Raw genomic sequence first — 21632 nt, forward strand, 5'->3', positions numbered from 1 at the left:
TAAAATCAACAATAATGAATGGTGATAATTAGTAATAATGTTTTAATCTGTAAACTTACATAACTAAGTTCAAATGCCATAAACATGGTATTTTATATTATTCACTTTATTATATTTATTCATATTATTCATTTGTTTTATTTATTTGTTAATTTTTTGTCATTGGACCAAACTTATAACTTTTTTAAAGAAGAAAGTTAAAGGCCATTTATTGAATTTGTTCAGTTATTTTTAACCACCAGCCTTGGTGACAACTATGTACAAGGAAGATAAGAATCACATGGATCCATTCGATTCACAAACCGTCATGTTTTCTTGGATTCACAATGTGCTCATAGCGCAAACTGTGTGTTAGTAAACTGCACACTTTTCTTGACATACAACAAGTGAGCCTCTCTAGCTGCGTTTCCATTAGTTTTTCACAAAATGAAAGCAACATCACTAAAATTTTGACAAAGTACAATTGCGATTTTTCAGGTGTTTGCATTGAATGGTGTGAAGGGCATAATCCTAAATTTTGTAAAATCACGTCCTCCGAGATTTACGAGAATTACCTTTGCTTTTTGTTGTTTGTTTGCTGTCAAGAAGGGTTGCTATATGTTTCTCTTTGATTACTTGTAAAAAAAAAAATACTCAGTGATATTTAGGTTTTGAGCAATTCTAGAGTTAATTAAAACGCAGCTTCTGGCTCATTTTATGAGACTCATTTCATCATCTCCCACCACCCATTGGTGGCCGCCATGGTGAGAGTTTCGGCTGACTTATGGCTCCATGTCAAGAAGCTGTTACCCCCCCCAATCCCTGCCACATCAGTGATCCAGCCAGGACTGGACGCCGTGATTGTCCTCGTCTCACTGAAGCTGATCAGGGAGGCTGAGCGGGGAGGAGAAAAGAGGAGGAGGAGTAGAAGGAGAGTCTGTGAGTGAGTGAGTTGAGTGGGGGCAGCTCCTCCCATAATTAAGTTACCGCGCTGCGCTCAAGGTCCGTGTTTACTGGGGGCCGGCGAGGGAGTTTCACTTCACTCGGTGGACAGCAGCCCAGAGCTCTCTCGCTCTCCGTCTCTTTGCCGCTCCTCTTTCTGCAACTCATCCATTGGGTGTGCCGCGACTGGCTGGCTGCTGGTGGGGGGGGATCTGACTGACGACTGCCCGTGGAGGGGGGAGCAGCTACTGCAGCAGCAGCAGCAGCAGCAGCAAGCGTCCGCCTAACCTGAAACCAGCGTCCGGTCCAGGACCTCTGTCTCTCCTGCCGCCATCATGTGCGACTGTTTTCATCTGGCCTTCCCCAACTGGCACGCCGCCTCCTCAGGGACGGGTGGGCATCACACTCCTGTCTCTCTTCTCTTCTCTTCTCTTCTCCTCCTGCTCTCTGTGCTCTTTCGCCAGCACAACGCCGGGGTTCAGCGGCGTTGGCGGGCAGCGGGAGAGATGATGCTTGTGTGTGTTTTTTAAGCGACGGAGGTCTGGTCGTGCTGCTGATGCTGAGCTTGTCAGCGCTTGCTGACCTGCAGTGAGCGTTGGGTGTGTCTGCAGAGTTTGCAGCTGAGGATGGGGAGGGCAGTGTTTGAAGATGTCATCATCGCAGGGTGTCGGGCGGCTGTGTGCCACTTCCTGTTTTCCCTTCCTGCTGCTGCTGTGTTTTGATGTGGAGGCTGAGAGTCAAACAGACTCGGTTGCTGCGTTTTGAAAAGAGTGAAAAATAGCGTCGGAGGAAAACCTCCTGAGGCAAAATGTGATAAAAAGAGGCCCCTGACAAGTGGAAGCAAAACTTTTCCTGAACTACAGCATTGTAATAACAAAGCAATGACTGCATCGTGATAAATAATGCAGGTTTCTATAGCGTCGCATTAGTGCAGGCATCTAGTTGCTATTATTAATTGGTACTGATAATCTTCCTTTATTGTGTAGGATGTTTGCAGAGAGCGTCATTTAAGTAGGGTTTGAGTGCAATGCAATGCAATGCAAGAGCAGTGTATTGTGGATATATATAAGTTAAATAATAGTCACGTCAATAATAATGCCAGAGTCGAATAATCTGGGCATTCACTGAGTTGTTGGGTTTTTCGGTCCTTTCTTAGGTGTCACGTTTGTACATGTGGGACTAATCCAAGTGTTTCAACTACATCGATGATTTCCAGTGCAAGAGTTACAAGTGTATTGATCTTTCCTCCCTCCCAAGATCTAATAATTGTGGTTTCATTCCTGAATTTTAAACCAATTAGGAGGGCCTCTGACGAGACACATCATACTGTGTTTTTTAATCTGATCTCTAGATCAAAGGTGTTTCATTGTTTTGGTGACGGCTCAGGCTAACGTCTGCTGTCAAAGGGCGATGTTTTATATCCATTGTTCCAATTTTACTCATTTATCTGTGCTCCAACTTTTAATGAAGTCTGCCTGAAGAAGTGCAGGTGTTTGTGTTGAGAGGCTTGAGGCGTCGCCCAAGGTCACAGACAGACGGAGAGCAAGTGTGGGGAGCGGGAGAGAGAGAGACGGAGAGAGAGAGAGAGAGTGAGAGAGAGAGAGAGAGAGAGAGAGAGAGAGAGAGAGAGAGAGAGAGAGAGAGAGAGATTAATGCAAACTGACTGGAAGTGAGCCAGACACGGTGGCCATGTGAGGTAGACAGACTGATCCATTAGAAACCATCAGGAAGAAAAAAAAAATCCTCTCAAATCAATATTTCCTCATTTGCATATTTTATGTGGCTATGTGCAATCATCTTCTCTCTACATGTTTCTACGAGTATTAAAGTCAAGGAATCGAATTAATTTAAAAGTTGGTCTTTGCATCCTTAAGATTTAATAAGGTGGTGGGTCTTCTCCACAGAGGACTATCGTTGGTTTTTATTTTCACAATCTAATATTCATAATTAATAATTTTTATATATAATATTTATAAATATTTCCTAAACATTTCTGAGTTTAACCTCTTGACCATCAACTTCTGCCAAGATCTACAGAGATAACTGAAGAATTAAATTAAATTTGTATACAGTCAACAACTTTGGCTGCAGCCAAAACAACAACAATCTGAATGAATTTGTATCAATTTTAGTGATAAAAGATGATTAGATCTGCAAAGCTGCAACTAGCTCAGTTGCTGTCATTGTGAATAATGTTGCTGTAACAGCCTTTCATGTGAAAGCAGGGGCCATCCATGACGACACAATGGTACTCCGCACCTCGAACACGTTGAGAAGATTGTGTTGCTGGTTAACTCGGAGTATTTATTTATTATTCTATTTTGTATGCGTTGCTCCAAAAGCCATATTTAATAATTAGCACATCTAAGATAGTTTTGCAATCTAATATCGTGATCATGAACACACATTTGCTGCATAAAAGAGCAATTCAAATGAATTAATTGCAGTAATTTGTTCAACAATAGAAATATTCATCATCATCGGAATCATAACAATAGTCAAAATCAACAGTTTCAGTCTTGAAAAAAATATATGTAATAGTTATAATAATATTTTTAAGTACTTAACTATTTTGGTCTAAACATACAATTCTTTTTCAACAGGTGGTTTATTCTATTCTACATTTGCCACAATGTTCATAAATAATCAGTTTCTGTCATTGAATATTAGTCCTCTTATACCAACAGTAACTCAACTATGATTCGTATTGATTTGTATTGATCTGTTTGTACTAATGTTGGAGTAGTGATTGTCAACCTTAAAGCAGGCAGTTTTTCCACAGCAGAGCCCTCAACTGATATCATCTCTGTTGTTTCGGTGTAATTACCTGTCGTGGGAAAACACGCAGATTAAGATAGGAATTCCGAAACTATGATGAAACGGTGATCTTGTAGATAAGTAGATTGAAAGCATGCGCTTTTACGGCCCCATGTTCATATAATCCAAGCAGAAAATCTAATTCTACCCCTCCGACTCGCACATTCAAATCTTATTATAATTTGGAACCAAACAACCTGTCACGCAATGAATGGAGCCTATGTCTGTTTGTCAAACAAAAAAATATGCTGAATCTGAGAGCATGAGAGAGTAATCAGTTGCATTGCTTTATTTATTACTTTAAGTGACGAGGGGAGCTGAAGGCAGCCTCCCAGGTTGCCTCCAGAGAAGAGGGTTACGTAACACATGAGTTTAAGACAAGAAAGCTACCATAGTATGATGCTAATGCAGTAGAGCTGCAAGATGTTATTTTGATTTAAAGATGTCAAATTAAAAAAAAAAAAAAAAAAAAAAAAAAAAGACATTTTCAGCCGACCTGATCATCATAGTAACATCTGGGCAGACTTTTATTTTTAAATGTGATAGCGGTGTCACTGCATGAGAGCCAGTCGTCGCCTCCCCTGCCAATAGACCGAGCAGTGAGGGGCTGGCCAATCACAAGGTAACAGTCTGTTCCAGGGTGGAGCCACAGGCGGAGCAGGTGTGGGAGGGGGGAGGAGAGCCAAAACAGTCTCGTCAGGCTGAGTGAGAGAAACACTTGGCCTGTTCAGCTCCAATTAGGATTTTTTTTTCCTCACCTAACAAACCTTGTTTATTGTTGGACTGAATTAAATGAACGCATTGCTGTTATTATTTCTCATAACCTGTAAGAAAGAGAGAGGCCGCAGCTGCAGTTGCGACTAAATATGGCTTGAGCTAAATCTGCACTGCAACACTTGAAAGTGCTTCATCAAATGAAAGTCAAACTGCCGCGGAATGCTTTATTAAATCTCTTTGGCAAAAGGGCAAAATGGAATTTGTGCGTTTTATTCAGCTGTGAAAGTTGCTTTGAGGCCCTCTGCAGCGCCCACATGACAAATATTTGAGGAGGGAGTGTGATGCAGAGCCGGCCGTTGGGGCAGGAATGGTGGACATCCGCATGGATGAAACGGTGACTAATATAAGGGATACATCATCAAGTCAGGCAGGGTGGCGCCCAAGTCCTCTACCATTCAACACAACAGCAGCTGTGCAGCCTGAGACAAAGCACATGACAAGTGTTTCAGCCTTGAGCGACCCAAGAACTGGGGCTGATTCAATGAATCTGCCTGATGCTGTTCAGTTAAACTTCCTGGACTGTCACTGGCTCCACTCGAGTCCGCAAACTCGACAGAATATTGAGCACCCGGATTATTGGAACACATCTTTATGAATCATGATAACGACATTAAAACTGCAGCGTTCTATTTTGGTCCTGTTGTTAATCGCCGTATGGGGAGGTGCAGCTGCAAACTCATGCAGCAGAGCATCATTGTCGACTTTCAAATATCTTTAGTGTGTCAGGGTTTCATTTCTTTCAAAAAAAAAATCAATTGAGTAAAGCTTTTTAAATAACTTAAAATGAAAGGGTTCTCACTGCTGTTGGACTCAAGTTTAAAGGAGATTTAGTAGATGCTCACCTTTACAAAAGTAAACACATACTGAGCCACAAATCATTACCGGTACATTGTTTTTGTGTAGGGCTGTCACACTGTCAAGACATCCTATATATATTTTATCAAATGTCTTGAGCTGTCAGTGACCAACAGCCGTCCCAGGACAGCATGCTCACAGCAACATAGGGATACAATGAATAATATATGAATTGGCCAGAAAAAGATATGCCTGAGGTAGTCCTTATCATTTAAATGTGCTGTCAAATAGAAGGTGGATGATTTTGTCCAGTGCCTACAGCTAAGACACAAAGAAGACTTCACGAGATAAGTTGATTTGGTTTAGGAGTGACGCCCAAGGTATCACTCTGAACCGTTGCGCCTCCTTGGAGTCACACAGCCAAACACACAGTGAGTGAGTGGAAGTCGGCGGTGGGGATCAAGTGTTTTTAGCGCCTTGTTTGCTCTTCCAGGAATTAAACAAACAGTGATAGGTGAGTTGCTGATTTTGACATCTGCTTGTGATACAGTCTGGACTGTATGATAGGATTCAGATGGAACCTCAGTAAATGTTGTAGGTAGTTGTAGTGACAGTTCACCACTTATACTTGACTCAACTGAGGTGTCTGTATTGTTGTTTGGTGGACTTTTTCAGGATGTTTTTGGTTTCATCAAGGTACATTTGTAATAACAGACAGTGTTTTCATCTTATTTAGTACAAAATATCAGCTGCGTTAGCAACAATTTATTCGGATTTGCAACCGCAACACACCCAGTTGTTGTTGTTTTTAGAAAGTCAGTCTCTTGTAAGAGCCTTCTAATGCAGTAAGAGGTCTTCAGCTGACATGCGTTAAGGTCCTGCATCAATGTGGTGATTGGTTAAGTGCTGAAGCACTCACTGTATGCTCTACTATGTATTTAATAGTCGTGCAACAATTTGTGGTGGAGTTCAGCAACTTTAAAGGAATTCAAATTCAAAATGTTTCGCCTCCACTTGTTTCATAACCATGAAAAAGAGACAAACATATTTGAATGCACCCACAAAAGTTTGAATTTACGATCAACATGTAAAACTGACATTTAGTTTTATTTGTTAACAAAACGATCTTATATGAATCATATATCTTTTATTTTTAGCAACAGTATATATATATATTTTTTTTTTTTACTTTTTAAAACTTCAAAACTTTTTCAATAGTAAACTTTGTAAAAAAAAAAAAAATGTCAAAGCTATCTAACCTTTTGAATTACTGACCCAATTTGAACTTTCAAAGATTTAAATTACATGAATAAACCGTGAATTAAAAAGTTGTTCACAGTGAAACGAAATGAAACTTAGGTCAGATGGCAGAGCAGGTTAGAATGACCATATTCATTTGGACTTGGACTTTTCTTTTTCAAGGGACTTGAGAGAGCGAGCTGAGATACAGGAGAGTCTAATCTCAAGATCAATACGGTGGATCACTTAACAGAAGAGAGGAGGCTGCATGTCCCAGAGGGAATCTTTGCCAGGAAGACCTCTAAATAGTCTCATCATCGACTCCAATGTCTCTCTCAACCTCCAAGCAACTGTTGGTAGCCAAACTAAATGAAACTCTGAGGCTACTGCAGACATGATGAGACCAACGGTCGTGTTCTATTTGCTATCAGGCACTCATTGTATTATAGGCATGCACCATTCTGAATATATTTTGCAATGTGTTTGCGGTGCAAAAACCCTAAAATACGATAAAACGTATGTTAAACAACTTTGAGCTTTGCCTAATTCAATGATCCTATAAACTGTGCGGTGTGTTGTGATTCTGAGCAAGATATTTTTCCTGTATGCTCAGACAAGAAAACTTTCTGATTAAATTCAAGGTCATATACGATGCTATTTTGTGATTGATGTTTTGTCCTTTTCTGTGAACAGGGGCTGGTCGAAGGCTCAGAGCACCAGAACCTGGTACAGAGGACGATTCAGTAAGAGACTGATCTTTATCTTTGAGTTACTTTAGGTTTCTGTCCTAATCTAGACCAAAAGAGCAGACGTGTGTGTGTGTGTGTGTGTGTGTGTGTGTGTGTGTGTGTGTGTGTGTGTGAGTGTGTGAGAGATAATGAAAGAGAGGGAGACAAAGATCAAGATAAAGAGAGACGATCGTCTCAATAATCAATTCTCTAACGACCACAGTCACGTAATTACACATATTTATAGATGTCATATTTAACAATAGTGCGTTTTCACAAAACAAAAAAAGAGAAGCACACTACTGCAAAAAATGAATGGGTGCCAACCTATGCATGAACAAAACTGAAACTGTCATGCGTAAAGTAACGTTTCAATGCTGTCTGACCTTTTATGTGCAGATATGTGACGAACCATCTCAGTTTGCAGAGGGAGAGAGGCCACGCCCTCAGGGCTCGTCACCAGTGGAGGAATACCCTGAAAAATACAGTGACAGTGACAAAGAGGTACAGAGCAACACTCGACTGTATTGACGACACAGGACGGAACCAGGAAGAGAATTAATTGGAACGTGTTCGAGATGCCGTGCAAATCGAGGGCATAGTTCTAATATAAACACGACCGACAGATGCGTTTCTCAGTCTGTCACCAAATACAGAATAAATAGAACCTTTCATAATGACGTTTCACAAATTAGGCTTTAACAGAGTTTATTTTAAATGTTGTTACTAACACGCATGCCTCACCCAACAGTCTATACAAGTCTTTTAGCATGTAGACAAATGAAGTTCGAAAACAAAACTTGTGACCAGGAGGGGCGAGCGTGTTCTGTGTGTTTGGCTCAATTATTCCCACACGGAGCAAGATGTGCTAAAAACACCTGAGGTTTCTGTTGGGAATAGCGCTGGTCTTTATTTTTCTGCTGTGCAGTGAATATGCAAATACCTTGGAATAAAATTTAATTTGCAATCAGTGTAAAATATCATCACTCAGAAATTGCATTTAAATGCTTTTTTTTTTTTGCACAGCTTTCAATATTGTTACTAAAACTGTTAAGTAGTCGACCTCACTCCATCCTTGTATTTGAAAGAAAAATATGTTGGGTCTTCACTCAGGTCCTGCCATCAAGTTTAACAATAGTAACATTTCTACATGTTTATCTAATGAGATTTGATTAGTTAGAATGCCATATTTTTGTATGTGCGTTCTTCCAGTGTGCAGCCGAACATGACCCACAGTACAAAAGTGGGAAAAAAATGAAGAAAAGTGGTTTTGGGTCCATCTTTGAAAAACATTCAACTCCCAAAATGAGCAAACTGAAGGTGAGTGACCTCTTTTCATTTGTATTATAACAGCAACTCCTGGCAGACAATACAGAACAGAAAGATAGAGTTGGGTTCTTTTAATGTTTTGGCAGGAAGCTCACAGCCCTGAGTCAGGGGTGATTGTGAAAACAGCCAAAGATGGATGTGCAGAGGGTCTTGTTTATGGTGGTGGAGGGCGAGATGGAATCTTTATTAAGGAAGTGGTACCAGAGTCACCAGCGTCCAAAAGTCTCAAACTCAAGGAAGGTAAATGAAACTAAATTAGTATTTTCCATGTTCTATCTATCTATCTATCTATCTATCTATCTAATGTATGTACTCCAAATCATTTTCTACTGTTAAAAATGCTTCTTTGATTGTAGGTGATCAGGTACTGAGTGCCACAGTGTATTTTGACAACATGTCATATGAGGATGCCATTCAGATTCTGGAACACGCTCAGGCCTACAAAGTAAAGCTCTGCTTAAAACGCAATCCAGAGATCAAGGAAACTGATCCAGCCACCCAATCAGATGTCATCCATGTAACTATTTTAGACTTGCCTGTCTACTCTATTTTTCCTTATAGCCTTAAAATGAATGACTGACATTTCAATTGTTGCTTGACAGGAGGAAGAACTCAGTGCCCCAGAGATGAGGGAGCAAAGAAAAAGCAAACGGCGTAGTGACGCCCGCATTTCCTGGCCCAAGTTTTCTTCCTTAGGAAGAGGACGCAAGTCTCATTTCACACGATCTCACAGTTCCTCAGAGGCAGATGAGCAAAGAAAGCTGGAACTTAGCCCGACTACAAGTGACACAGAGTCCCCCATAAAATCTCAGGATGCTCTCAAGGGCAAGAAGAGGCACAAAAATAAGCTTTCTATTCTTACAAAACGAGGCCGTATAAGTTCATCTGAAGACCAGGATACAGACACGCCAACAGCTGGACAGATAAGTGGCGAAATTCTACAGACAAATGAGGTACCTGACATGGTTCAAGATGAGGGCCTTGAAAGCACCTGGAGAAAAGAACATGCAGTCTATATAACTGAGGGTCTGAAAATACAGGAAGACTTGCAACTTGAACAGAAAGATCAAAACTTAGGTGAACCCCAAGTTACTCAGCACAAAGCTGAACTCATCACAATAGACAGCACTTTGAAAACAGCAGATCTAACTGTAGCAATGGAGGATAAAGAAAACTCCACCGGTGTCAAGTCACCCGGTGAAAAGAAAAAGAAGAAAGAGAGATCTGAATTAAAAATGAAAGTTTTAGGAAAGGATAAATCACACAAAAAAGACACAAAAGCAAAATCTTCCCCAAAAAGACTGAAAACCATTGGGGCGAGTATCGAAAAACCAGATATGCCAAAACCTGGATCAGATATACAAAGTCTGGAGTCACATGATCTACTTATTGATGTCAATACCACCAACACCACTGGAGGCCAATCAACCAAATCAGACACAATGGAAATACATTATCCACAAGGAAAACTTGATATGTCTGATGGTCTTTCAAAAGCCAGTCTTTCCAAAGTGCACCTTCCCAAACGTGACGAAATTGAGATTCCAGGAATGGAGGACATGTCTGCAAGGTCTACAGCCAAAGGAATTCAAGAACCAAAAGCTCAATCTATGGGACTATATGAAGAAAATCACAGTGAAACAGTGCAACTGTCAATTGATGTTGACAGCGTGAAAGAGGCCGTCTCAAAGCTCCCAGGATACAAGCTACCTAAGATGGATACATCAGGAGTGCCAATACCTGAAGAAATAACAGTGATTGATGCAAATGCTCAAAGAATTTCAGTCAAGACACCAACTAAAGTTGTGCATACAACAGAAAAAGAGGAAACACACTTAACTAAGTTTGATATGATTTCCTCTTCAGAAACATCTAAGACTACAGTTAAACTACCAAAGATAACACAAAGCCACAAAATTATTGAAATTGAGGCACATAAACGAGGAGACATTGTTATTCCTGGAAAAGAAAGTAAACAAGGCAGAGAGGAAATCAGCCCTAAAAAGTCAGATAAGAAATCAAAAAAGGCAAAGACAAAAACAGACTGCTTTGGAATGACAAAACCAGACATCAAAATTCCTGACATTGGAATTGACTTACCAAGACAAAATATCATGAAAGAAAAAACTGAAGGTGGAGCAACTTCCATCCCAGACATTCAGTCCTTTCAAAGTGAAATGGAAGGAAAAATTGAAGGAGTCATATCCGATGTCAAAATACCTGAAATTGACTGCATTGAGTACATTGATTCAGAGGGTGGTTCACCAGCCAAAAAAGATGGTATGCTTATAGGTATTGCAGTCAGTGCAGATGGCACAAAACCAAATGACAACACCATTTCAGATAGCAGTCGTGAGGGTAGTAAGTTCAAAGTGCCTTCACTTGATATAGAAGTGAAAAATGATGGTGAGAGAACTGATCTTCCTGATACAGGCACTACTCTCGGTAGTGTCAGTGTGGCTCGTCCAGACCAAATGATGAAAGATGAAAAAGCAGACATAGAATTCAAACCCCTAAAAAGTGAAGGTGAACTTGATAAAAAAGGAAAAAAGTTCAAAATGCCAAAGTTTGGAATAAAAAAGTCAAAAATCAAAGGAACTGAAATCGATGGAACCCTCTCAAAGGATCGAGGGACTGTCAAGCTGCCAGATGATAAGAGTGAGGGTAAAATCTCAGAAGCTGCTGAAACCGATGTCATCATCCCGGGAAATACAGATGCTAAGGAATCCCAAGAAAAGGAAAGGCATAAAAGCAAGTTTAAAATGCCAAAGTTAAAAATCTCAATGCCCAAAGCACAGAAAGATGGAGAACTCAAGATATCTGGAACTGATCGAAAGAATACCACTGAAGTGGAATTAAAAGCCCCGGAATTGAAAGATACAGAAGATGAACTACTTTTGAAAATGCCAACAACAGCCGAACTTGATCACAAAGAAAGCAAGTTATCAATACAAAAAATTGATATTCAAGCGCCAAAGTTCATAGAACCTGAACTTGATGTGAAGATAGAAGAAGACATTATTGAAGTAGAACTCCCTGATGTTGGTGATAGAGAACATATTCATGAAATAGATGTTGAAGAATCACCATCTAAATTCAAGATTCCAACATATAAACTACCAAAATTTGCTGTTCTTGCTCATGTGGAAGAAGAGGATGTAAGTAAAGATGTAAAAGCTGGAGAAGAAATAAAAATGACTGCAAAACAGCTTGCAGTTAATATTGATGTCCCCAGCTTTGAGGCATCATTGATGGATGTGAAAAGAACAGAAATAGAGGGTGAAAAAGGTGACACAAAGAAAAATGTGAAAGTATCCAAAACAGATGAATATGTGTCTAATAAAGACACTGTTCTCACATTGCCACAATCGGGAGTTGAAGTCACCATGCCAGAGTTTAATCTTCGAAAAGTTGATACAGAGATTTCAAAGACGAAGGAAATTCATGAATATTCAAAAACAGTTGGCGAGAGAAACAGCTACGATTTAAAGTTCAATATTCCAACTTTTGGAATCACAGACAGTACTTTACCAAAAAGTAAATACCAGCACGAGTTAAGCATCACAAAGGGAGATGAAGACGCAGCCGTTCCAGAAGATAATGCTGGCAGAGTTCCTGATGCTGAATTAACGGAATGTTTAGCTGAAGTGCAAATAAAACTATCAGACATTACAACACTAGCATCAGGAGAATCCCCATCAAAATTTGAGATGCCAACGTTCAAAATACCAAAGTTTGGAATTGCTACACCAAGCGTAAGTGTCGAAGTGGCAGACCTAGACAAAGATAAGAAAAGGGCTGAATTAAGTATTCCTGAGGAGGAAATAAAAGTGGACGTAAAACCACCAAAGATTGAAATGGAAACTGAACATGAAGGAAAAGGAAGCAAGTTCAAAATGCGAAGTCTTGGTTTTAGTGTGCCTCAAGTCAAAAAGCCTGATATTGACTTGAGTTTATCACAGAAGGATACTGAAGTGACAATTCCAGAAGCTAAGGTAGAGGTAACACTCCCTGATGTTGAGCTGAAACAACCTTCTGCTGATATAGAAATTGTGGCACCAGATATCCAGACAACAACAAAGATAAGAGAAGGATCCCCATTAAAATTCAAGATGCCAACATTTAAACTACCAAAATTTGGAATTGCAATTCCAACTTCAAGTGTGGAAGTGAGAGGCTTAGATAAAGGTGAGAAAATTGATAAAGTTGAGTTTAATGTTCCTGAGGAGGAACTACCAGTGGGCATAAAACCACCAAAGATTGAGCTGGAAGCACCTTCAATTCAGATTAAAACTATTGAAAGTGAACGTGAAGGAAAAGGAAGCAAGTTCAAAATGCCAAGTCTTGGTTTTGGTGTGCCTCAAGTCAAAAAGCCAGACATTGATTTGAGTTTATCACAGAAGGATGTTGAAGTGACAGTTCCAGAAGCTAAGGCTGAGGTAACACTCCCTGATGTTGAACTGAAACAACCTTCTGCTGACATCGAAATTATGGCTCCAGAAATCCAAATAACAACAAAGACAAAAGAAGGACCACCATCAAAATTCAAGATGCCAACATTTCAACTACCAAAATTTGGAATTGCCACCCCAAGTGCAAGTGTGGAAGTGCCAGACTTGGACAAAGGTGAGGAAATTGGTAAAATTGAAGTAAATATTCCTGAGGAGGAACTGACAGTGGACATAAAACCACCAAAGATTGAGATGGAAGTCCCTACAATCCAGATGAAAACTATTGACACTGAACATGAAGGAAAAGGAAGCAAGTTTAAAATGCCAGGTCTTGGTTTTGGTGTGCCCCAAGTTAAAAAGCCTGACATTGATTTGAGTTTATCACAGAAGGATGTTGAAGTGACAATTCCACAAGCTAAGGCCGAAGTAACACTCCCTGATGTTGAACTGAAACAACCTTCTGCTGACATCAAAATGAAGGCTCCAGGTATCCAGATCACAACAAAGGCAAAAGAAGGATCACCATCAAAATTCAAGATGCCAACATTCAAACTACCAAAATTTGGAATTGGCACTCCAAGTGGAAGTGTGGAAGTGTCAGGTTTAGACAAAGGTGAGAAAATTGGTAAAGTTGAAGTAAATATTCCAGACGAGGAACTCACAGTGGACATAAAACCACCAAAGATTGAGATGGAAGTACCTACAATCCAGATGAAAACTATGAAAATTGAACATGAAGGAAAAGGAAGCAAGTTCAAAATGCCAGGTCTTGGTTTTGGTGCGCCCCAAGTCAAAAAGCCTGACATTGATTTGAGTTTATCACAGAAGGATGTTGAAGTGACAATTCCCGAAGCTAAGGCTGAGGTAACACTCCCTGATGTTGAACTGAAACAACCTTCTGCTGACATCGAATTTATGGCTCCAGAAATGCAGATAACAACAAAGACAAAAGAAGGACCACCACCAAAATTCAAGATGCCAACATTTCAAGTACCAAAATTTGGAATTGCCACCCCAAGTGCAAGTGTGGAATTGCCAGACTTTGACAAAGGTGAGAAAATTGGTAAAATTGAAGTAAATATTCCTGAGGAGGAACTGAGAGTGGATATAAAACCACCAAAGACTGACATGGAAGTCCCTTCAATCCAGATGAAAACTATTGACACTGAACATGAAGGAAAAGGAAGCAAGTTCAAAATGCCAGGTCTTGGTTTTGGTGTGCCCCAAGTCAAAAAGCCTGACATTGATTTGAGTTTATCACAAAAGGATGTTGAAGTGACAGTTCCAGAAGCTAAGGCTGAGGTAACACTGCCTGATGTTGAACTGAAACAACCCTCTGCTGACATCGAAATGAAGGCTCCAGGTATCCAGATCACAACAAAGGCAAAAGAAGGATCACCATCAAAATTCAAGATGCCAACATTCAAACTACCAAAATTTGGAATTGGTACTCCAAGTGCAAGTGTGGAAGTGCCAGACCTAGACAAAGGTGAGAAAATTGGTAAAGTTGAAGTTAATATTCCAGAGGAGGAACTGACAGTGGACATAAAACCACCAAAGATTGAGATGGAAGCACCTACAATCCAGATGAAAACTATGAAAATTGAACATGAAGGAAAAGGAAGCAAGTTCAAAATGCCAAGTCTTGGTTTTGGTGTGCCCCAAGTCAAAAAGCCAGACATTGATTTGAGTTTATCACAGAAGGATGTTGAAGTGACAATTCCAGAAGCTAAGGCTGAGGTAACACTCCCCGATGTTGAACTGAAACAACCTTCTGCTGACATCGAAATTATGGCTCCAGAAATGCAGATAACAACAAAGACAAAAGAAGGACCACCACCAAAATTCAAGATGCCAACATTTCAAGTACCAAAATTTGGAATTGCCACCCCAAGTGCAAGTGTGGAAGTGCCAGACTTGGACAAAGGTGAGAAAATTGGTAAAATTGAAGTAAATATTCCTGAGGAGGAACTGACAGTGGATTCAACATCAGTTGAACTGAAACAACCTTCTGCTGACATAGAAATGAAGGCTCCAGGTATCCAGATCACAACAAAGGCAAAAGAGGGATCACCATCAAAATTCAAGATGCCAACATTCAAACTACCAAAATTTGGAATTGGCATTCCAAGTGCAAGTGTGGAAGTGTCAGATTTAGACAAAGGTGAGAAAATTGATAAAGTTAAAGTTGATATTCCCAAGGAGGAACTGACAGTGGATATAAAACCACCAAAGATTGAGATGGAAGTCCCTTCATTCCAGATGAAAACTATTGAAAGTGAGCATGAAGGAAAAGGAAGCAAGTTCAAAATGCCAAGTCTTGGTTTTGGTGTGCCCCAAGTCAAAAAGCCTGACATTGACTTGAGTTTATCACAGAAGGATGTTGAAGTGACAGTTCCAGAAGCTACGGCTGAGGTAACACTCCCTGATGTTAAACTGAAACAACCTTCTGCTGACATCGAAATAAAGGCTCCAGAAATGCAGATAACAGCAAAGGCAAAAGAAGCCTCAACATCAAAATTCAAGATGCCAACATTTAGACTACCAAAGTTTGGAACTGGCACTGCAAGTGCAAGTGTGGAAGTGCCAGACCTAGACAAAGGTGAGAAAATTGGTAAGGTTGACGTAAATATTCCTGAGGAGGAACTGACAGTGGAAATAAAACTGCCAAAGATTGAGATGGAAGCCCCTTCAGTCCAGATGAAAACTATTGAAGGTGAACATGATGGCAAAGAAAGCAAGTTTAAAATGCCAAGTCTTGGTTTTGGTGTGCCTCATGTCAAAACGCCTGGGGTTGATTTGAGTTTATCACAGAAGGATATTGAAGTGACAGTTCCAGAAGCTAAGGCTGAGGTAACACTCCCGGATGTTGAGCTGAAACAACCTTCTGCTGACATAGAAATGAAGGCTCCAGAAATCCAAATAACAACAAAGACAATAGAAGCGCCACCATCAAAATTCAAGATGCCAACATTTAAATTACCAAGATTTGGAACTGGCACTCCAGGTCTAAGTGTTGAAGTGCCAGATATAGATAAAAGTGACAAAAGTGGTAAAGCTGAAGTTAATATTCCAGAGGAGGAACTGACAGTAGACATAAAACCACCAAAGATTGACATGGAAGTACCTACAATCCAGATGAAAACTATGAAAATTGAACACGAAGGAAAAGGAAGCAAGTTCAAAATGCCAAGTCTTGGTTTTGGTGCGCCCCAAGTCAAAAAGCCAGACATTGATTTGAGTTTATCACAGAAGGATGTTGAAGTGACAGTTCCACAAGCTAAGGCTGAGGTAACACTCCCTGATGTTGAACTGAAACAACCTTCTGCTGACATAAAAATTAAGTCTCCGGATATCCAGATAACAACAAAGACAAAAGAAGGATCACCATCAAAATTCAAGATGCCAACATTCAAACTACCAAAATTTGGAACTGGCACTCCAAGTGCAAGTGTGGAAGTGCCAGACCTAGACAAAGGTGAGGAAATTGGTAAAATTGAAGTAAATATTCCTGAGGAGGAACTCACAGTGGATATAAAACCACCAAAGATTGAGATGGAAGCCCCTCCAATCCAGATGAAAACTATTGAAAGTGAACATGAAGGAAAAGGAAGCAAGTTCAAAATGCCAGGTTTTGGTTTTAGCATGCCCCAAGTTAAAAAGCCTGACATTGATTTGAGTTTACCACAAAAGGATGTTGAAGTGACAATTCCAGAAGCTAAGGCTGAGGTAACTCTCCCTGATATTGAGATGAAACAACCCTCTGCTGACATAGAGATAAAGACTGCAGATATACAGATAACAACAAAGACAAAAGAAGGATCACCATCAAAATTCAAGATGCCAACATTTAAACTACCAAAATTTGGAACTGGCAATCCAAGTGCAAGTGTGGAAGTGTCAGGTTTAGACAAAGGTGAGAAAATTGGTAAAATTGAAGTAAATATTCCTGAGGAGGAACTCACAGTGGACATAAAACCACCAAAGATTGACATGGAAGTCCCTTCAATCCAGATGAAAACTATTGAAAGTGAAAATGAAGGAAAAGGAAGCAAGTTCAAAATGCCAAGTCTTGGATTCGGTGTGCCCCAAGTCAAAAAGCCTGACATTGATTTGAGTTTATCACAGAAGAATGTTGAAGTAACAATTCCAGAAGCTAAGGCTGAGGTAACTCTCCCTGATGTTGAACTGAAACAACCTTCTGCTGACATCGAAATGAAGGCTCCAGATATCCAGATAACAACAAAGACAAAAGAAGGATCACCATCAAAATTCAAGATGCCAACTTTTAAGTTCCCAAAATTTGGAACTGGCACTCCAAGTGCAAATGTGGAAGTGCCAGACCTAGACAAAGGTGAGAAAATTGGTAAAATTGAAGTTAATATTCCCGAGGAGGAACTGACAGTGGATATAAAACTACCAAAGATTGACATAGAAGCTCCTTCAATCCAGATGAAAACTACTGACACTGAACATGAAGGAAAAGGAAGCAAGTTTAAAATGCCAAGTCTTGGTTTTGGTGTGCCCCAAGTCAAAAAGCCAGACATTGATTTGAGTTTATCACAGAAGGATGTTGAGGCGACAGTTCCAGAAGCTAAGGCTGAGGTAACACTCCCTGATGTTGAACTGAAACAACCTTCTGCTGACATAAAAATTAAGTCTCCGGATATCCAGATAACAACAAAGACAAAAGAAGGATCACCATCAAAATTCAAGATGCCAACATTTCGACTACCAAAATTTGGAACTGGCACTACAACTGCAAGTGTGGAAGTGCCACACCTAGACAAAGGTGAGAAAATTGGTAAGGTTGATGTAAATATTCCTGAGGAGGAACTGACAGTGGACATAAAACCACCAAAGATTGACATGGAAGCCCCTTCAATCCAGATAAAAGCTATTGAAAGTGAAAATGAAGGAAAAGGAAGCAAGTTCAAAATGCCAAGTCTTGGATTCGGTGCGCCCCAAGTCAAAAAGCCAGACATTGATTTGAGTTTATCACAAAAGGATGTTGAAGTGACAGTTCCAGAAGCTAAGGCTGAGGTAACACTCCCTGATGTTGAACTGAAACAACCTTCTGCTGACATCGAAATGAAGGCTCCAGATATCCAGATAACAACAAAGACAAAAGAAGGATCACCATCAAAATTTAAGATGCCACCATTCAAATTACCAAAATTTGGAGTTGGTATTGGAAATATAACTGTCAAGCAAGATTTGGACAAAGGTGCCAAAACTGATAACAGTGACATAGACATACCTGATGATGTTCTCACAGTTGACATTCAAGCACCAAAGGCGGACATTGAGTCACCCAAAATCTCATTGTCAAAACAAAGTACAAAGGAAGCTACAGATTTTAATGTTTCTCTTCCAGAGGGAAAAGTGGAAGTAGAACCAACAGACTATCAAATTAAGAAATCAAAGTTTTCTCTACCCAGATTTTCGTTGCCAAGGACAGCGGTAAAAGAACCTGAAGTCAAGGCGGAGATGCCACACCTTGACATTTCCCTTCAAGATGGAGAAGTAAAAGTAAAACAACCTGACGTTGCACTGAACTCATCAGGCCATGTTGAAGTAGATATACAGACAAAGAACTTCAAAAAAGAATTCGGAATTTCTTTAGATGGGTCTCAATTGAGTGCCACGGAATTGAGCACTAATGCTGGAGGGTTATCTGTTGATGCGAAAGGTAGCGACATCTCAATGCCCAAAGTTCAAGGACTTGATTTGGATTTACCGTCATCAAAGACAAACGTGGATGCCAGAGCACCAGAAAACGAAACTGAGGTAAAATTACCAAATGTGAATGACAAAGAACCTGAAGAGGCCATTTCAGTTTCAAATAAACCAATTGTTGAAGTTGAAACTAAATTTAAACGACCTAACTGGTCATTTCCAAAGTTTTCATTTACTAGGTCAAGTGCTAAAGTCCCTGATGTGAATGTGAATCTTGAGACAGAAGCATATGATAAATCATGTGATGCTGAAGAGGAATTGCAAGTACCTGATGCACAGTTCCAAGGAACTTCAGTGGCTGTTTCAGCAGAAGAAAGTTCTGTTGCTGAACTCAACGCAAATTTGCCAAGTGGAGGAATCAATTTGCCCGATAGTGAAGCTAATTCAAAAGATGCTGGAGGATCACCATTAAAATTCAAAGTACCAACAATGAACATGCCACAACTTGGTGGTGACACTTTTGATGTGAGTGTAGAAGGGTCTGATGGAAAAAAGAGAGTAGAAGGACAAGAGTCTGAACTTCAGGGTGATTTTACTCTCAACATCAAAGGTACAAGTGTTGAGATAAAAACAGATGATTCCAAACCAGCAATCACGGAAACTGAATTATCAAAGACTGAGACTGGCACCAAAGGTCTTGGTTCACCAAGTAAATTTAAATTACCATTATTCAAAATGCCAAAATTGAGCTTCTCAAGAACCAAAGCAGAGGAAGAAAAAGTCTCAGTTGAGACCGAATCAAAAGTTGATAAAACAGAAATAAATGGGGAACCAAAAAATGAAAGTAGTTCTCCAAAAATGACTTTAACATCATTTGGTGATATGCTAAAAAATATGGATGTTGAATTTGATGTTTCAAAATCTGAAAAAGAGGAGGATTATCCTGACACATCAAAGGGCCTTAATGAAGGTAAACCAAGTGAAAAGCAGGTAGAGCCACAAGACCAAGAAAGAAACACGAAGGCCGATGCTACAAAAAGTCCTGCGAAGACAGGGGGCTTTAAATTCCTCAAGTTTGGATTCTTCTCTCAATCAGAACCTCCCAAGATTTCAGATAAACATGAACCGGAAGACCAAAAGAGCCCAGCAGAGGAGAAATTGGATGAAGAGATAAGCCCCACCTGCTCCATTCAGTCATCAGACGCCTTTGCAGACATTAGTTCTACAGTCACAAGTGAGCATGTTGCCTTGTCCACATCATCCCCAACTAAGGAAATAGCAAAATACTCCGACAGTAGTGATGTTCCTGGATTTGAAGAGCTACAAAGTGACAGGATAACTTCCACAACAAAGACTGAGGTAATCTCTGTCAAACCAAACATGCCTGAGAAAATAACCATTCTCTCATCTGGAGTTTCGTCTTCATCTGAAGACACACTCAAACTGGAATCTCAAAAAATACACATAATTACATCAAACATACAGGCAGCACCAGAGGCACAGCATGCCAAGTTACTAACTGCTATTCAAGTTCAGCCAATTGGTGGTCTGTCTCTCAAATCTGAGATTGACGAAGCTGCATCATGGACTGTTGAAGATTCCCAACCTGGCAGTAAAATATTTGAGAGGCATTTAGTCAGGAAAACATCAAGTGAAAGCAAAGAAACTATTCTTGTAACAAAACAAATCACACACACTAGTACTTTTGAGTCTTCTGAACCCATCTCAGGCGCGACAGCGTCATCAATTCAACGGTTGAGGGAGTCTGTTCACTCTGAGAAAATGAGGTTCTTTGATGGAACTGAAGAGTGAAAAAAAGATTATACAGATTGTGTCTTAACAAACAATTCTCGTGTCTTAACCTACAATTCTTGACTATCCATCCAGCCACAGGGGCCTTATGCCACGTGACAGAAAATGATTTGTTGCCTGGAGAAGACTGTCAGCATTCAAACTTTACAATCATAAGGGAGAAAATGTATGTTCATTTCAATCTCTGGTTGCATGTTCTTGGTTGGATAAGAGGGTGGACTCAGTTAAATGGTTCAATGTTTTGTAATTTAGTCCAACTGCTGCACATTTATACAGGACTTCACTCAGTAAATTTGCTTGTTGTGGCGTTGCACTAATAGAAGCCATGTCTTCTGCTAAATAAATTCTGTATTATTAGAGTATGCCATATGGCTCGAACTTACCTACTTGTAACTGTCAAATAATAACCATCACTTGATTCAGTTTACAGTTTCCTACGAGAAATGTTGCTGACATTCCAAAGTATGTTTACAATAATTTTAGTGTAAATGTGACACTCTGAAACATATATTATACCTCGGAATATATAAGAAATATACACTGTACATGTTGCTGCAGCTGAAATGTAAAGGAACAATAATAAATCTGTAACGCTTCTGTTCAGGCAAGTGTACTGCAGCTATATTTTATATTAACACTTTTGCTTATAACTTGCTACAGTAAAAAATAAATATTGCCAGTATCTTCTCGTTTAAATTGTACACTGTAGAAAGTGACAATATTAAAACAGTCGTGTAAATAGCTTTTAAACGTCTGCAATGTTAAAACTAAAACAGATGAATAAAGATTATTAATATATGCACCCTTGAAGTCCTTTTTTTGAGTTGTTCTTTATTTTGTGATAATGTTTTAAGCGTTTAACGCAAAAGACCAATCAAATGAGATACATATGAATATGTTGCCTCGAATATGTTTAACATTTGACAAAATTAAAAAAAAAAAAAAAAAAAAAAAGCTAAGCAGGAAAAGAAAAGAAAAGAGAGAAAAGAAAAGAAAACCCTCGCAGCTCTCGACGCTACTTTCGGCTCGGCATATTTACACACTAGAGGGAGACATAGCTCACTATGTCAAAAACGGCATCTCT

At 39.7% G+C, this 21632-nt stretch overlaps 2 protein-coding genes across 2 annotated transcripts; both read left to right on the forward strand.

Annotated features, from left to right (window-relative positions):
* Positions 1-947: 947 nt before the first annotated feature.
* Positions 948-15040, forward strand: LOC142888936 (uncharacterized; the record flags this gene model as incomplete). Its single annotated transcript, XM_076027442.1, has 7 exons — positions 948-1314; positions 7243-7292; positions 7677-7781; positions 8490-8597; positions 8693-8846; positions 8963-9123; positions 9209-15040. Coding segments are annotated over exons 1-7 (6468 nt in total), but the record flags the coding sequence as incomplete, so codon positions are not given.
* Positions 15041-15061: 21 nt separating this feature from the next.
* Positions 15062-21350, forward strand: LOC142889054 (uncharacterized). Its single transcript, XM_076027615.1, has one exon. The coding sequence runs from the start codon at positions 15083-15085 to the stop codon at positions 20546-20548; it is 5466 nt and encodes a 1821-aa protein (XP_075883730.1). The 5' UTR covers positions 15062-15082; the 3' UTR covers positions 20549-21350.
* Positions 21351-21632: the final 282 nt, after the last annotated feature.

This window comes from Nelusetta ayraudi, unplaced genomic scaffold, assembly GCF_046127955.1.
Source record: "Nelusetta ayraudi isolate G7.1 ecotype Tasmania unplaced genomic scaffold, CSIRO-AGI_Nayr_v1 ptg000021l, whole genome shotgun sequence".
In the NCBI taxonomy this organism is placed as follows: domain Eukaryota; kingdom Metazoa; phylum Chordata; class Actinopteri; order Tetraodontiformes; family Monacanthidae; genus Nelusetta; species Nelusetta ayraudi.

Excerpts from the sequence above, each read along its gene's own strand:
- LOC142889054 (XM_076027615.1), top strand. The coding sequence starts at position 15,083 with ATGAAGGCTCCAGGTATCCAGATCACAACAAAGGCAAAAGAGGGATCA.